This window comes from Topomyia yanbarensis, chromosome 2 (assembly GCF_030247195.1).
Source record: "Topomyia yanbarensis strain Yona2022 chromosome 2, ASM3024719v1, whole genome shotgun sequence".
Taxonomy (NCBI): domain Eukaryota; kingdom Metazoa; phylum Arthropoda; class Insecta; order Diptera; family Culicidae; genus Topomyia; species Topomyia yanbarensis.
In genome coordinates, this window is record NC_080671.1 from 316,855,657 (window position 1) to 316,872,810 (window position 17,154).

General features: G+C 34.4%; 1 protein-coding gene across 2 annotated transcripts in view; it reads right to left on the reverse strand.

Moving 5' to 3' along the window:
* LOC131683682 (TBC1 domain family member 4) overlaps positions 1-10,885 on the reverse strand; it is an 84,637-nt gene extending 73,752 nt beyond the window's left edge. For both annotated transcript variants that reach the window (XM_058965876.1, XM_058965875.1), the window contains exon 1: positions 10,116-10,885. In XM_058965876.1, coding sequence (XP_058821859.1) covers positions 10,116-10,235 — 120 coding nt within the window. In that variant the 5' untranslated portion in view covers positions 10,236-10,885. The remainder of the gene's footprint in view (positions 1-10,115) is intronic.
* Between the last annotated feature and the right edge of the window lie 6,269 nt (positions 10,886-17,154).

Below are 17,154 nucleotides of genomic sequence, written 5' to 3' on the forward strand. Positions count from 1 at the left end.
GCTATTTTTATTACTCTTTTATGAATACAGGACGTGTTCGCCCATCTTCCGGGTAGAAACGCGGGCCCCCAAATGCGACCCGGGCCCCAGGGCAATTGCCCTGGCTGACCCCCCCTCTCATCGGGCCTCTTGGACCGACTGACAAATGTCAAAAACTCTCCAAAGGAGATGTTGGCAGTGTAAATTCATCTGTTCACATCTCTAAATATTGTCAGATTGATTGTCAAAGTAAATTTGAAACGAGACTTTGACGTTCAGATGCTTTTTAGTTGGACAATGGTCCAACTAGCGAAGGTCCAACTGAAAAGCGGTCCAGTTAAAAGGTGTCCAACCAGCGAATCACGACTGTAGGTGCTAGTTATTCACAACCATATTCTCTATCATGCAAAATATTTGCTCTAATTCTTTTTTCTTTTTTTAGGAAATGTTTGAATTTTTGCGAACGTCGATTTTTAGAAAATGTTTTAGAAATGGCAGCACTGTCGAATCGCTCAGACGTGTCGTTGTGTTTATCCAATATTTTTTAAAGTTTACCCGCCAATCGTTTACTCGGTCGTTTCTCCTGTTTAGCTGCGTGTTATTAGGTTTCAATATCATGATAATAGTTAGATTTTACGTAGTGATTTTATCGTCACATCCTAATAACTTTGCCGTGCACGCTCGTGAATCTAGCCGCCGAAAAAACACCCGTTCGTTCCGCGTAGCACCATCTAAAAATGGCTAGTTGATGCAACGATTTCACTGATTGATTATGGAGACTTCTTGTATCCTAATTAATTGAGAGCAAGACGCTGGTGAGATCGTTTTATGTTATTTTTTCAATGTTTATACATTTTTTCGAAATCTTTTTTTTATCGTCAATGCGTTCCAGTAGGGAAATTATGGTTAAAACCGACAGCTTAAGCTTAACACTTTTTGTGGGTTATCACCAAACCAATTAAATTATATTTTTTACGCAGAATTATTCTTCAGAAATTTCTTAACGAGGCTTCAATTTGTCAGCGCCTCAAAAAAATTATTTCATTAAGACTTATTGGTTGCAAAACTTGGAAAGCAAAGAGACTTCTTCTAGGCACTGCGGGTAAAACTGATACCTCATAGGGGTAAGATCGGTAGGGGGTGTCCCCTTTAATTTATTTTCCCTCCACTTATTTATTAAATGTGATATATACGTGAGTAATAAAATGTGAATATGTGTGATGCAAACATGTGCTTTTTGTAGCTTCATCATGTAGTGAGGGGAAGAGAGTTCGAACGCTTAGTGTTATAAATAAGAGTATTTTATGCTATAGAATTATTTCTTGATATAGATATTTCCAAATAATCTTTACTAACATCATTGCAACCTTCAGTGTCATTTTCTTTCGTAAGCGAAGATTTGCAGGCGTTCTACATTCTGATAATAGGATTCATTCACTTATAAGTGACACACACTTCTTAGTTGAACTACTTTTTTCAGACTTAGATTTTTCGAAATTCTGATCATCAACGATCTGCCAAGGTACACAAAAGATCATTGTCTCACTGTGATAAAGTTCATCTATGACAAATCAAGAGAACACTAGAGATTCGGTTCGATGTGCTTTTAGCGGAAATAACAAAAGCATCAATAGAATCTGATAAGCAAAAATTCCAATTTTTGATTTTTAAAGAGACTTATAAGAAATAAGCACAATAAAAGTATTTCTGTGAATTTCTGCTATTACTTTTGTATGCTAATGGTGTAATTGAAGTGTCACAAAGATGAACCGCAAGTAAACACAACCATCTTAACAGCGTGTCAATTGATCGTAGGAAAGGCCGATAATAAAAGGTTATTTGAAAAACTTTTGGTCGGTTAAAACCTTATAATCTACCAACAAAATCTAACATCCAGACGAGTATGAACCAACGACACGACTAGACACTTGCATTCCGAAACTGTATCGTAAATCTGACTACCCCTCAGTAACTCAGGTAACTGGTACTGTCAAATATGACATTTGGTTGGAAAATGTATGAAACCTGCAACACAACATCTGTTATTTTTCCAATCAACCTTCCGTGGCAACCCCTGGTTACGATGTAAAAACTCTTTTGTTTACAAAATCGTTATAAGTTAAATTTTTTTCGGATAAATATTTTGTGTAGTGTATCGAGTAATTTATCATTTGATTGCTTTTTGTAATGTTGTGACCACGTTGCTAATTCAAAGGTAACTATCAGTAAGCGGAAGGAAGTTCAAAAACTAGCGCTATGGGTGATTATGTAGATGCATTAAAGTGCGATTTCATCGAGAGCGGCTTCATCGAAAAGCAGCAAATCTACAAAAAGGCATCCCAAACAAGAAGTTGCCGGCCTGGAGCAAGCATTCAGCGAACTGGACATAGTTAAATCAAATTGACACACTGGTTTCTAACTCCGATTTTAACGCGCACCGTTACCAAATATATGCTTGCTTTCTTCCCTAGTTTCTTCGCTTAAATTGCTGATGTAGCCCTTTCGTTAACACGTATCTGAGGCGATGCTATGTAGAAACATAAAACGGTAATCCAATATACAAATATCATCAATTAAATGATTGTGTCAGAATGTAATTATTTGCGCGGCAAAGGCACGTAGAGATAAAAGTTAATAAAATTTATGGAAAAAAACATTAAATGAAACGTTTGAGAATTTTTATACTAAATTTCTCTAAAAAGAACCGCTAACGAGTTACTTAACTCGCCATTATCACTCGATTAGTCTCCGAATATTTCTTTAATTCCCGTTTCATGATCCAAGGTACTTGAGGCAGCATGCGCCGATTCAGTTGCATTCGTTTTTATCATCAACGGACGACAGTTTCCCTGCCGTTTTCTTTATTTCTATGACATTCGGCGTACTAACGTAAATCAAATTTTTCTTTAAATGCTCTACATAATCGTAGTGATAATAGTGTCATCAAGAAATGAATTAATTTTTTATTTCTAGGGAAAGTTGTTGGGTGTCCGTTTTACCCAAAGTGTCGGTTTTTCCCATAATTCCCCTACCAAAAAAATATTTTCCATTTTGGAATGGCGAATATAGTAAAAATATCCAATTGATACATAAATGTATTCGTGCAGGGCTTATTGTGCATCATGAAAACGATCTCAGAGAACGTGTGTGAATATGCGTTGGAAATACAATAGAGCTACTGCCTTTCATCTCCAAGGCTAAACATGTCAATACCAAATATATCATTAATTATTTATCGATTTTTAGAAAATGTTTTATGTCTAATCCATAAATATGGATTATTATCAAGTTTCAAAGTATTTGATTGATTGTTTGGTCGAATGGTGTTTAGGGACCATTCATGAATGACGTTACGCAAACATTACCCAAAATTAACTCACCCTCCCCTCATGTAACAAATTGTCACAAATTTCTTTATCCCCCTTCCTATATTACGTAAAAAATTCTTTAATTTAAATTCTTTAGATTAAAAGATGGCTTTTTGGTCTTGGATTACAATCACAAAACATTTATTTTGCGTTAAACGTCAACGTTTAAAAAGTTTCAAACGATTACAAATATTTTCTGGTTAAGTGGGGTGTTTCATTTGGACAGTGTCCGCAAGCGGCTACTCTACAACACACGCTTCCCGTGCACATCGAAACCAGATTGTTCAATCGTATGTTACGTAATTTAGTCGTTACGAATAGTCGTTTAACCGAATGAATAATTTGGTCTATTTGACTGACTATTGGTAAATAATAGCCTAGTAGATGCCGGAAACCTTTCTTTCTTTTACGATTTATTGAGAATAACGACCAATTAGTCGGTGTTAAGTTAGACCGGACTAAGTCGCAAAACATCAAATAATGAGATAATTATAGCACTGGATAAAGAATTTTTTCAGCTACATTCGACTTTTGTCAGATTTGAAATATTGAACAATAAGCAAGAATTATGGCAAAAAGTAATTTCCAATTGTTATGTAATGCTGCGATCGAACTTTAAACTCGTTTTTCTCGAAATCAATGAATTGTCACTTAGCTCGGTCTGACTTAACACCGACCAATTATTATCCACATGCGACGCACACTTTTTACTATATCACTATATTCGATGAAAATTCTTCCCAAATTCATCTAATTTGTCAAACGAGCTACTTTAGATTAATGACACGTTTTCAGTTGGATCAGCTTGTTGGATCAGATTGTCAAAGCACATTTTACATGAGATTTTGGCGTTCAGAAGCTTTTTAGTTGGACAATGGTCCAACTAGCGGAGATCCTACTAAAAAGCGGTCCAGGTAAAATGTGACCAACCAGCGAATCCATGACTGTACTGAACGATGCGTAAAATTTTTGACTGTTGTAAAAACCATAACAAAAATATGTAAGCCGTTTTCATAAAACGAATTTCCAAGTTTGAGATTACAGAAACTGAGAATTCTGGATTCATATGCGTGCATACTTCAATTGATTTTAAGAACATTTAACGAATAGAAAAAAATCACCAAAAAAAGTTATGCTGAAAAATTTCTACTTGTATTTTTACAACATACAAAACATACATTGCTGGAAAGTAATTTTTACATACAGGCCAGTGGATGTCTGTAGAATCAAAATGTCTTCCACATATATCCAAATATTCTAGTAATTGGCTTTCAAAATAGCGGTATTTTTAAACTACTTTATTCAATAACTATAAAATAAAGTTTTCAAAAAAAAATGTTTGCGTCTTCGACAATTCCAACAACTTCTTGTACCATTTAAAGAATTGAAAAAAATTCTGAAAACAAGTTATAATGAAAAAATGTTCATGGGCGACTTCCACGAACAACACTCTTTATCTCAAATTTTTTTCGAGATTGCATCAAATCACAACGTTTCATGCTAATAGAACATAGATTGGGAGAATTTAATTCATGATATCATTCAACCAATATTTTTCTCTGTAATCACAATCATAAATGCTTTGCAAAATATTAAAAAACATGAATAATATGCAATTTTTCAAAATAATTCTGGATTACGCTTTGAAAAATTGGCAGGGGTAAAATGCACCACAACAACGCGACACAGTGCACCACAATACTGTGGCAGCATGCACCGTAATAACGCACAGTAATCAACCTCCATACAAAAGTCGGACAAATCCTCAAAAGTTGCCCGAATTTGATGAAAACTCCACATTAGGGTAATATTCTGATGTTAAATTTATATTTGATGTTTATTTTTTTAAACTCAATGCTTGGCACATAGGGTGGTTCAAAATTTCAATATTAATGAATATAAAGTGTACTATATCTAAAAATTCATTTTCAAAAAATTAGGCCACGGTGTCTTTGTCGAACAACTTTATTCAAAAAAATTCGGCATCTGTAAGACTTCGGAATATGAAAGAATGAACTTTTCCCTTTCATTTGAAAGTAAAATTAAAATATTCTGTTGGGGGGTCTAGAACAACTTTTTATTTTAAAGTTTTTTGATTGAAAACTTAAGCTTTTTAATGAAATTAATTCGCATTTTTGCTACTAATTGGTACTATAGACATTCAAAAAATATTAAAAGTGAGAATCTGAAGAACAATCCCATCGTCTACAACTTCGTAGAATGCTATAAATCGATATAAAATCACCCGATAAAGTTATTAAAATTTAATCAGTTTTTAGGTGGATTAAGAAGTCGATTAACAAGGACTTACAAAAAATGTTGGGTTTAAATGAACAGTAAATTCAGATAAATTTCAATGTATACAAAGTCCCATTCTCAGCAGAAAAAATATATTTCTTGGGTCTTGGGCGAAAATGACACTTTATGAGGTGTGGTAAGGTGTTGACCAAATTTATTCGATAATCTTATACTTTTTCAAGATGTTGATTAATGTAGTAACGGATTTTATCATGCCTTTTTCATTACTTTTCTCGCTCTAGGGGATAGCTAATGTAAACTAGCATGACCCTTCTTCCCAATCCTATCCTGCCTGGTAAAATACAATTGGCTTAAATTCAAAGCTTTATATTTGAATGAGCTAAAGTAGACAGTTCGAGTCATTGTAATAAACGACGGATTTTATTGCAATTTTGGGTTGAGAATCCTGTTTGTCTTTATCAACATTAAAAGAAAGATGATTGAAAAAGAAAAAAAGCTCTTCGAGTTTTGAATCCATGTTTGTTATCTTTTGGGTTACATTCATTTCATCAGAATTTATAGATGCAGATTTTTGCTTGTCCTCAAATTTTATTTCCAAATCGAGCACATAATCTTAGAAAAAAGAATAAAACCATGTTTCATAATTTCCTTTAAGAAGAAATTCCGGAGTCGTTACTCGTTGTACACGGATCACAACAGAAAACGAACACGAAAATATCAGGCTGTACCATACATACAAGTAATAAAAGTCTGTTTATTGAAGATTTCCCTCATAATATGGGATAAGAGCAAAGACAACATATCAAGAAGACAGAGTTGCCAGTTCTGGTCAGTGTCAATCAGGATTCTCAATCGAAATCAAATCAAATGACTGAATATATAATTGAGTTTGATCAAATATAAAGTTAAAATTCAGGCCAAATATAGATATCCCACAAGATGCTAACGAGCAAAAAGGTGGATTCAAGGTTACATCAAGCATACTCCAGAATGAGTGAAGAAAAAAAAAGAAGAAACAAATACAGTGTAGACCCGATTTTATCTGCCCCCGATTTTATCAGTTTTTTGACCCGATTTTATCAGCTTCATATGAAAATTGATAGTCCCGATTTAATCAATGTCCCTGTTTTATCAGCTTACAATTCGCCAAGGGGCTGATAATACGGATCTTTACTGTATATCTGTGACAGAAAAAAAAGTTTCATTTTGCTGTATTGCCCAGCATCTTTCAAAAAAGTACTAATTTCGTTCAAATTTTATCTACTCTTCTCTATATCTCCATGCTCCTAAAATATCATTGGTGCGCATAAAACGGTGGAATCTGGAATTATGTTTTTTTACCCTTCAAGGTGGGACTTTGCTAGCATTCAAGTTCTTCTGAGCACACTGTTAAAATTAGGCAATCCATTTTTTTACAAATAAAAATGTTTTTGGAACAAAGCTTCTTAACCAATAGGCCCCGTGCGAATCTAGAAACTTTGATAAAAATTTAATATCTTTCTCTAGCGATTTTAGATCGCGATATAGTTCTTTACAAAGTTGTACACATTGAAATTGTCCATCAGATTCTCACTTTTGGTAATATTTGAATGTCTAAAGTACTACCTGGGGGTAAAAATGTGAACCAGTTTCATTGAAAAACTTAAGTTTTCAAACAAAAAAAACTTCAAAATAAAAAGTTGTTCTGGAGACCCCGATAGAATATTTTAATTTTACTTTCAAATGAAAATGAAAAGCGCATGCTATCATGTGCTGAAGTTTTAGCGATGCCGATTTTTTTCGAATAAAATTGTTCTACCAAACACACCGTGTAGGCATGACATTTTTTTAACAGAATACACTTTCTTTCAATTACTGATAATTCTGAGAGACATTTATAAATTATATTGCGAACTCTGGACAATCAAACAGTATCATGCGCCTCCTTCAGACATATCATGAAATATCACCTTTTTATACCTTGGGGTAGAAAGGGACGAAACATATTTATTACTGGAAAGTACACTAATTTTCAAGTATCATGAATTACAAGCGATCTTTCCGAACTGCTTCAAAAAAGTACAACAACTGCGAACATTACGACTTTACTTAAATAAAAGATTTATTATTTGTTCTTCATGCCTGAAAACATGAAAAAAATGTTAAATTTAAAAAATCCAAAAGAAAATTTTGAGGTTTTGTCCAGCTAGGCGACACGGTGCAACGCACAGAGGAGTAACTAGAACAAATTCCTGGCCAATAACCAATTTTTTTTTTCTATTTTCAATTTCGTTATATTTTTTTACACACCTAAACGTCTGGTGAATAACGTGGCAAAATTAGGAGTACGTCAAAAATTGTTAAAGATTTTTTGCTTGGATGCAAAGTGGTGATATTTTAAGGGTTTTTTTAGTCATTTTAATTGTATATCCAGCAATATCGCTTTCTAGTGATGATGACTGTATTAAGTAAGACAATATTACTACAAATGGAGTAGAACACAGCCTTTTGTATAACTTTAGGCTGAAACCAACTGAAAATAGTAGTGTTGTTGTGCATTGCATCAACTTTTAAAAATAGTTTTTTAAACATTATATTCCAAATTTGAATGATAAAAAAGATACATTATACGGCGAGATCCGGCAAAGTTTCTGAAGCAGTATTACAAAAGTAGATATCAGCTATCTGAAAAACATTCGAACTCTTCCGATCTTGTCCGATCCACAGATTCCAAGAGATTTGAAAATATTGAAATTTTTAGTAATATGAGGTACACCGAAATGCTGTAGGGCCAAGTACAATGTTTTTCAAAATGTATCTCTGCATAGATGCCAAATTGTTCCAAAAACCAATTTTAGTCTATTTTTTGTTCAAATTAAGGCATAATAAAGCAATAGCAGCGACAAATAATTTTGGCCAGGAATTGACCCCAGTTACTCCTCTGTGCAACGGGCAGAATGCTCGGCCAACAAGCAACCAATTTTGTTTTGGGTACTGTCGAGAATTCACAAAAGTGTGACATTAAATCGCCATAATTATGCAATTATCAGATTTTCAAAACGATTTCGATGGTGCATAATTTTAATGAACTATTTCTAATATCAAATATCAAATAAACCATCAATTCATGTAAAGAAATCTACACAAATGTATGCGCTAAAAACCATTACGATTCAATATTCGTGCATACTTGCGGTATCGCGTATAAAAACGTATGTTGTATCGAGTGCCTCTAATATTAGGCATTTTCTTCTGATATTCACTTTATTTCTGTGGCAGCTATACCCACAGGCACGAAAGAATGGTGAAGCTAAACAAGAAAAGGTCGTTAACATATGTTAGTCATTTAAGGCTCAAGAAACCTTGTTTAAGCATGTGTACGAATTGAACGCTTCGTAGTATGCGTAGGAAAAATTATGTTCAGCTTTGCCACCAGTTTATTCATATAAAACATTTTCAAAACTCTAAAAGAAGAACATAAGTCTATTTATTAGATTGTAACGATTCAAATTATGCAAAATAGTTGGTGAAAAAAACATTTGACCAAGCGGAATTGTGCTTTTGAAAAAGTGGCTGTGGTTTTTTTTTCATTTCACAGTTGTGTGGCGTGCCCCAGCACAGTGTGGTAGTGTGACAAAAAATAGCTACACAGCTACTTTTTCAAAAGCACCATTCCGCTTGGTTAATTGTTTTTCCGCCAACTATTTTGCATAATTTGAATCGTGATAATCTAATGAATCGACTGATATTCTTCTTTTAGAGTTTTGAAAAGGTTTTATATGGATAAACCGGTGGCAAAGCTGAAAACAATTTCTCCTGCTCATACTACCAAGCGTTCAATTCTTACACATGCTCAAAAAAGGTTTCTTGAACCTTAAGATTATTCAAGACTATCAGTGGCGGATCCAGGGGGAGAGTCCTGGGGGTCCGGACCCCCCCCCCGAAAATTTTCAGCATGTTGAGAAATTTTAAGTTAGTTTCAATTTTATATTAGTTTCAAACTCAAAATCATTTCAAATCAAATTTGACCACCAAAACTAATTTTCATTAAATGAGGCTTTGACGTATAACGTATTGTACAATGATCATTCCAAAATCAAAATTTCGGACCCCTCCCGAAATATTTTTCTGGATCCGGCCCTGAAGACTATTATCTTGAACAATTAATATATAACAATTAAATACTTCGTATATTGAAATTTATGTCTCAATTGGGATCATAAGACTACCTAGTTATTTTACTGCTTCGATAAAGGTTTCGGTGAGCAAATTATTTCTGTACTACACATAGTGTTTGCATAACAGCATCCTATTACAACCGCTCTATTGCTTTTATCACAAAGTGCAACTAGGGTATTTTTCAACGCGATAGTACCACTCACATGTTATGTTCTGCGATTCGAGAAAATCAATATATGTATGTGGACAGTGGAGTGAGTCAGCGAAGAAAAAAAATATGTATAAATCCAATACAGAATTATGTTCATGTCACCCATGGAAAAAATCTGTTTGACTGTTTCAAATACTTACTGTTACATAATTCTCGTGATTTCTGATATCGGCTATGGACCAAGGTAGCATAGAAGCCGAGAACCTGGGATCCACGGATGCTGAACCTCGCCATGTCAATGCAGTCAGACGGGTTTTCATAGTAAGACGTTCCACTTTGAAAGATTTTTCAAATTCTACTAGATAGTAGTAATCCACTGATATCCAAATAGCTTTCGGCACACTTTACTTAGATTTTACCTTTAAGGAACATCTCTTTTTGAGACACCCTGATGCTGATCAACACTTTTTTGCTAGGCAGTTGCGTTGAGTAATACGATCAATGTAATCAAATTAAATATAAGCACCACAATGGAAAACTTAACACTCTGCGAAAAATTGATTCTTCGCGATGTGGTTACATTTCTAACATTTTCGTTTGCAGCACTTGAAAACGGTATTATAGCAGCAACTTTTCACCAATGAAATTTAATCACCTGAATCGATTTTTCTCTCCATTGAAAACGATTTGATCTTCACCATGTCGCAGCTACTCGCGATAAATTTAAGAATCTTCGCTAACTACACTTCAGCTGAACCGAACATCGTTTTTGTGATTCGCATTTCCAATGAAAAAGATAAATTGAAAACAATTGGATATGATAGGGCAGTAGGGTTTCAGTTTACAGTGCAAATATTTTTCTTTTCCAGTACCGGAGGACGTGCGTTGTTGCGATGTAAACTTTCCAGCGCAGAATGAGGGTATGCACAAAACAAAAATGCCTAACTGTCCATGATGTTGGTACCTATCTTTCATAGTGTGTGGATCAATTTGAACGTGATACAAACGGAACAACAGAAAAAAACCCTCCTCTCTCCAAAGAGGCGCTATTTTTTGCACCTATGCTAAAGCGAGATGGCCGAGGGTTGAACCATTCCAGCTATGCTATGGTTATGCTACCTGCTCTCTTTGCCACTCTTCGATTCTCACTCTCAGATGCTTTGGGTGCAGCTGGAAAAGCGAAATGTCAGTTTGGAATAGAGAATTTAATATCTGGTTGTTTGAGAGCGAGTGATGGATCCTATGCTAAGTTTTTTGTCTGAAATCAAAGATGGCAGCACAGTACCATGGGCGGCAGTGGGTTGTATGCTGCTCGTTGCTTTTAATGTATACGAAGAGGAATCGGAGTTTGGCGGACAAGTAGACTAACATTTTCTACAACGAGAGCAATATTCTTATACAATATTAATACTAAATGTCATTTCGAATCAAAATGCTCAAATTGTTTTTCTTTCAACAAAAATATCTAGTAGTGAAAATATGCCCTTTTAATGAGTTACTCACAAATACCTAACGCAAAAAACATAACACGTTTAAAATTGACATGCAAATAAAAAAGTTTAAAATAAAATTGCATTGCGGAGATAACAACAATAAAAGATTTTATAATAAAAACGCTTTTGATCCACATAACAGTGTGATGAGACATTTCTTATAAATCTTATCACTCTCTTCGGATATTATATCGATTGAGAACATTTAGAACTTGATGCCTCGCAATGTTTTTGATAACACTTACTACATGGGATAGTGTCAGGACTCAGAAAATCGCTCAAATCAGCATAGAACAACATCAGTGCTAGAAATCTCAAAGGCCAAAAAAAATTAATGGAAAAGCGGAAAAATGGTATATAAAATAGCCATACAAACGAATTATTGCTAGGGCTCTATTAATAACATCAATCAATGCATTGTGAAGGGGTACTGAATTTTCCTAAAAGGGTTATCTATGTTGTGCTTAATCAAAAAAATTCGAAAAAAATTGAATCAATTTGAAGATCATACTCTCAATAGCGTTTACTCAAATTTCCAACGCGACTTAGCACTAAGAACTGAAATTTCAACTCTTGATATGCCGCTACTTCTGAAGAGCATGCGTGCATAGTAGAGTGGCCCAAAGTTGTATGAAAAAAATGCAAAGTGCGGAATTTCAAACCTTGCATCTGAATATGATGGTTTGGGTGGCTAATAAGCTTCCCTGAAAATTTCTGCTCATTTGGTACACTGGAAGAGGTTCCGCAAATGGCTCAAAGTTTGTATGGGAAAAATTAACCAAATGTATGGAGAAACGCATCAGTTTCACATTTTCTGATCTAGGTGGCGCTGTATTAGATCAATGTTTTTCGTGAGAAAAATTAAGAATCTTCTTGTAACAACAAATCGACTCGTGAAGATTGAAAGTCAATCCAACAAAAACTGACAAAGTTATAAGCGCACAAAGTTGAGGGTGTCATGTGCTGTAGTTGGGGTGGCTCTGTCGAAAGTGAAAAAGCGGCTTATGGTGAACGCACGATTTACAAGAGTGTTTAAGATCACTTAGCATAACCTAATGAAAACAGAATAGGACATTTTTATATGAGTTAGCGCCACAGGGGAAGAATCTCGAATAAAATTGTTCGCCGTTGGCAAGCTCTTGATTATATAGTCTACTTTGCCGAAGACTTGATTCCGACAAGTGTTTCCACTCACCAGATATGATCCAATATCAAATGAATAGGAAATTCTCAGGCACTCTAGCGCCGCCCAGTGGAAGAATAAAATATGCTCCGTCGAAAAGCCCTGAATCTTATGATTTACTTTGTCGAAATGTCCACCCCGCTAAGTATTTCCGATCATGACATATGACCCAATGTGTAAGTTTACTATAGGTCATTTGCCTACTCCCTAGCGCCACATGGTAGGATAATTCTGCATTAGCTTGTTCTTCATCGGAAAGCCCTTGACATTCTGATCTAGTTTGCCGAAGATATTACCCTTCCAAATGGTCAGCATTTCGTGTTATTAAAAGTTGAAATTCATGTAGTTATCCACCTCTTGTAAATCGTGCGTTCACCATAAGCCGCTTTTTCACTTTCGACAGAGCCACCCCAACTACAGCACATGACACCCTCAACTTTGTGCGCTTATAACTTTTTCAGTTTTTGTTGGATTGACTTTCAATCTTCACGAGTCGATTTGTTGTTACAAGAAGATTCTTAATTTTTCTCACGAAAAACATTGATCGAATACAGCGCCACCTAGATCAGAAAATGTGAAACTGGTGCGTTTCTCCATACATTTGGTCAATTTTTCCCATACAAACTTTGAGCCATTTGCGGAACCTCTTCCAGTGTACCAAATGAGCTGAAATTTTCAGGGAAGCTTATTAGCCATCCAAACTATCATATTCAGGTGCAAGGTTTTGATTTCGAGATTTAAGGTATTTTGGGCCAGACTAGTGCATAATTCAAAGTTTAGTTCGATATCGACTTTTTCTGAAAGTGACTTCCCAGTAGTATCGTTGATTTAAATTATTATCGCTAATCCTAATGCCAAAGAACAAAAAAAAATGGGACATTGATCAAATCGGGACATACTTTTTTTTCTTTATAATAAACTGATGTTGTTAAAATATTCTTCGCTTCCCTCGATGTAGTCCGGTAACTATTTCTGATTCCTTAATATAAATTTCTCTTAAAGGAGTCTTCTAGCGTAAAATGAAAAAAAAAGTTTTTTTTTTTATTTTTGCATATTTGTATTTTTATGACAAGGAAAACATGCTCAAGAAAAGAATTTTCTCGAATTCAGCCTTGTTCGTCTGCTAACCCCATCGAGCATATTTTCATATGAGGCTGACAAAATCGGAAGCTGGCCAAATCGGGTCTTCAATGTATTATAATAGGCAGTATTCGAAGAAGTTTATTGTAAACGAGTGTAGAACAATTTTTTTTCTACTTACTTGGAGTAGCCAGAAATTCGGTATGATGAAAAGACAACTTACTGTCCAAATGGCATAATTCCGAAATCGTTATCATTGAAGTTTTTAAGTTATGGAGATTTAATTTTACAAAAAGTAGTAACAAATTTCTTTAGCGAATTTGTTGAGACTATCATTTAAAACAACTTTATTGGAGGTATGAATACTACGTGTAGGGAGTATATCGAGCTATAAAATGATATATACGAAATGTTCTTTAATCTATTTTTTGCTAAAATAACTTTCTATTATGAGCTTTACAAATTCAAGCTTTGGATAAAATGTAAATTTTACAGTAGAAGAGATTTATCATAAACAGTAAAATCATAATTTATTTTAAAGGTAAATACAAATATCCTTAAATATTTTGATACTCTGAACATATGGAGCCTTCATATCTTCAAAAAAGTGGTTTGTAATAGTACTTCCCAAAATTTTGCTGGAGATATTAAGTCCCGAACTGATTTTGAATAGTAAATTCTCCATAAATACTTCTTGGAGGATATAACGCCAAAATTGTTTTATCAGATGATATGCTGTTTGTGCCTTCTCGTCGTGCCGATTTGTTGACAGAAGAAAAACAATGAATAAAGATTCATCGTTGACGCCTTCTCGTTGTTGCAAATTTGTTTTGTTGAAGTACCAGCAAGTCTTTTCCAAGTTTGCAAGTACTTTGTTCTTTATATGTTGTTTATTGCAAACAAACTCTGACAGCTGCTTTCCACTATAGTATTGAGTTACTTTCAACTAATAGTTAGGGTAATTTGGGGAGAGATGCCGCACATTTTTAAAAATCGATCCTGCGTCAAAGTAAACCATTCAATAATTGATGAAATCATTTTTATCAATTGCGACAAGTTTCAAAAATACTGTGAAATGGTTTTTGTAATGAAAAAATAATTCATCAAATTTTCATGAACATTTTACAAAAAAGGTCATTGCGGAAGAGATGCCGCACCGTGGTCACAAACTGAAAAATGGTGAACAAAAGTATTTTTTGGCTCTCATTGATGTTTTTGTGATTAAGTGTCTTCAGCTGAGTTTCATGAAGTTTGATTACACCTATAAATCGGCTAGCACCTTCACTTTTCTTAAGGGGGTACCACTATTTCCAGAAACATTTTTTTATTCAATATTTTAAAAATATTTTTCTTTCTCAACCTTGTGCAACGGTTAAGTTGGAGTAACTTAATTCAGGGCACTATTTATCAATATGCTTGTACGAGCGATATACATATCTATGTGTTGGTAGCAGTACCTTAAAAGCACTGTTTGGCTGTTTCTCCCAATGAATTTATACAATTTAGATTTGTTCTTGAAAGATTCATTTTGAAAAAGCATCAATTCTTTAATATTTTCACTTTTATCTCAATATTGACATCACTACAAATCAATGCGTTCACGAAAATCAGTGCCTGAAACTTTAAAGAATAAACCGACGTAACTAATACTTAGATACATGTCGCCCATTTAAATATATAGATAAATAGACTCATAATCCTATATGTCACTGTGTTAGGTCCGTTAGTTTGTGGACAATTGGACATACCTTATTAAAAACCTATACCTGACGCAAATGATCATTTAATGACATTCCGGGGTGAAAAAAATACATTTTAGCTATGCATCCTCTTCCATTGAGTGCGGCATCTCACCCGCCATTTTGATGCGGCATCTCTCCTAATTGTAGGGGAGAGATGCCGCACGACGACATTTTCCTCTAAAATTATGGATGATCGTGCTCATGATCAGAACGCCTTCTAAAAGGTCCCAGCTATTCAACCGATACATGATTTACCAAAAAAATCGAACAATTTAAAAAAACGAAATTTTAATGTAGTGCTGAAAAATTTTCGGCACTCCGTGATGCAACTGAACGCACAAAATCATTAATAAAATTTTCGTGAGTAATTAAAAAGGATTATTTTACATCTCTAGAGTTATAATTCTTCGAAAGACAAACTCACAATATCATATCTATCTATCTATCTATCTATCTATCTATCTATCTATCTATCTATCTATCTATCAATCTATCTATCTATCTATCTGTCTATCTATCTATCTATCTATCTATCTATCTATCTATCTATCTATCTATCTATCTATCTATCTATCTATCTATCTATATATATATAAAAGTCAATGTTAGTATGTATATGATTTATAGACTCCCAAACGGCTTACACGATTGCCGTAAAAATTTATACATAGTAGGCATTCGTTATGGAGCGTGTTTGTGTGCTATTGGTAGAGGATTTTCTTCCCGCTAGAGGGTGCTTCGGAACAAATTGTGTTTTACTCCTATTTCCCTGGAAGTCGCAGCAACGTGCGATGGGTATTAGCTAGTTACCGTATGAAAGTGACCCCATATACGAGATATAGAGAGTGCGGCATCTCTCCTGACGCGGCATCTCTCCCGAAATTACCCTATCAAACATGGCTCCACCTACTAAGTATCGTTTGAAGTCGGTGTTGTTAAATGGAAAATAATTATTTTAGTCAACAAAACCACTTTTTACAGTTCGATTAGCAGCAACAAACTTGTTTGTGGTCTCTTAGCAACAAACCATGGCTGAAAAAATGCTTTGATACTTTTCTACATCTGATGTTCAACCAAATAGGTTAAAATTTTTCTTAGTATTGTTACATATGTTGCTTGGGTATCCATATTACGGTACATTCTTTCAAAAGTGAGTTCAATATGATAAGAAATCTAAGGATTAGGATTGATTTCAGAACTCTGGAATGAGTTTCTATTGGAATGTTTTCAATACAGGCCAGATTCGATTATGCGTAGGGTGCAGAAAAATTTCGCTTCGGATAATCGAATCATCCGGATAATTGAATCAAAACAAATGTTTTTTCTTCATTAAATATGTTTGTTATATGTTGAAAAACAGGATATAAGGTACATGCATCAATGTTTGACTTATGGAACTTCTTTTATGTCAAACCGTTTAAAGAAGTGAAACGAATATCGATCACTTTATATTCTATAAAGTGGTAGTAAGAAATGTAAGACATAAATTATATAGTCAACTTATTTTATTTTAAAGCGTTGTGTTTGATTAAATTGAATTAAAATACTTTGGTTTAGTAATCAAGACGCATAAAACTAAATTCTTTGCGTGAAACTTCAGTCAACTTAATGCTGGTTTCGGTAATTTCAGACAGAAATAACAACTGAATTTAAGATTACGCGCCACTGGTGTGCATACAACAACAAATCTTCGGGAATCTTCTAAGAGAAGCAACTTGCTAGATTCCACTGAGAACCCAAA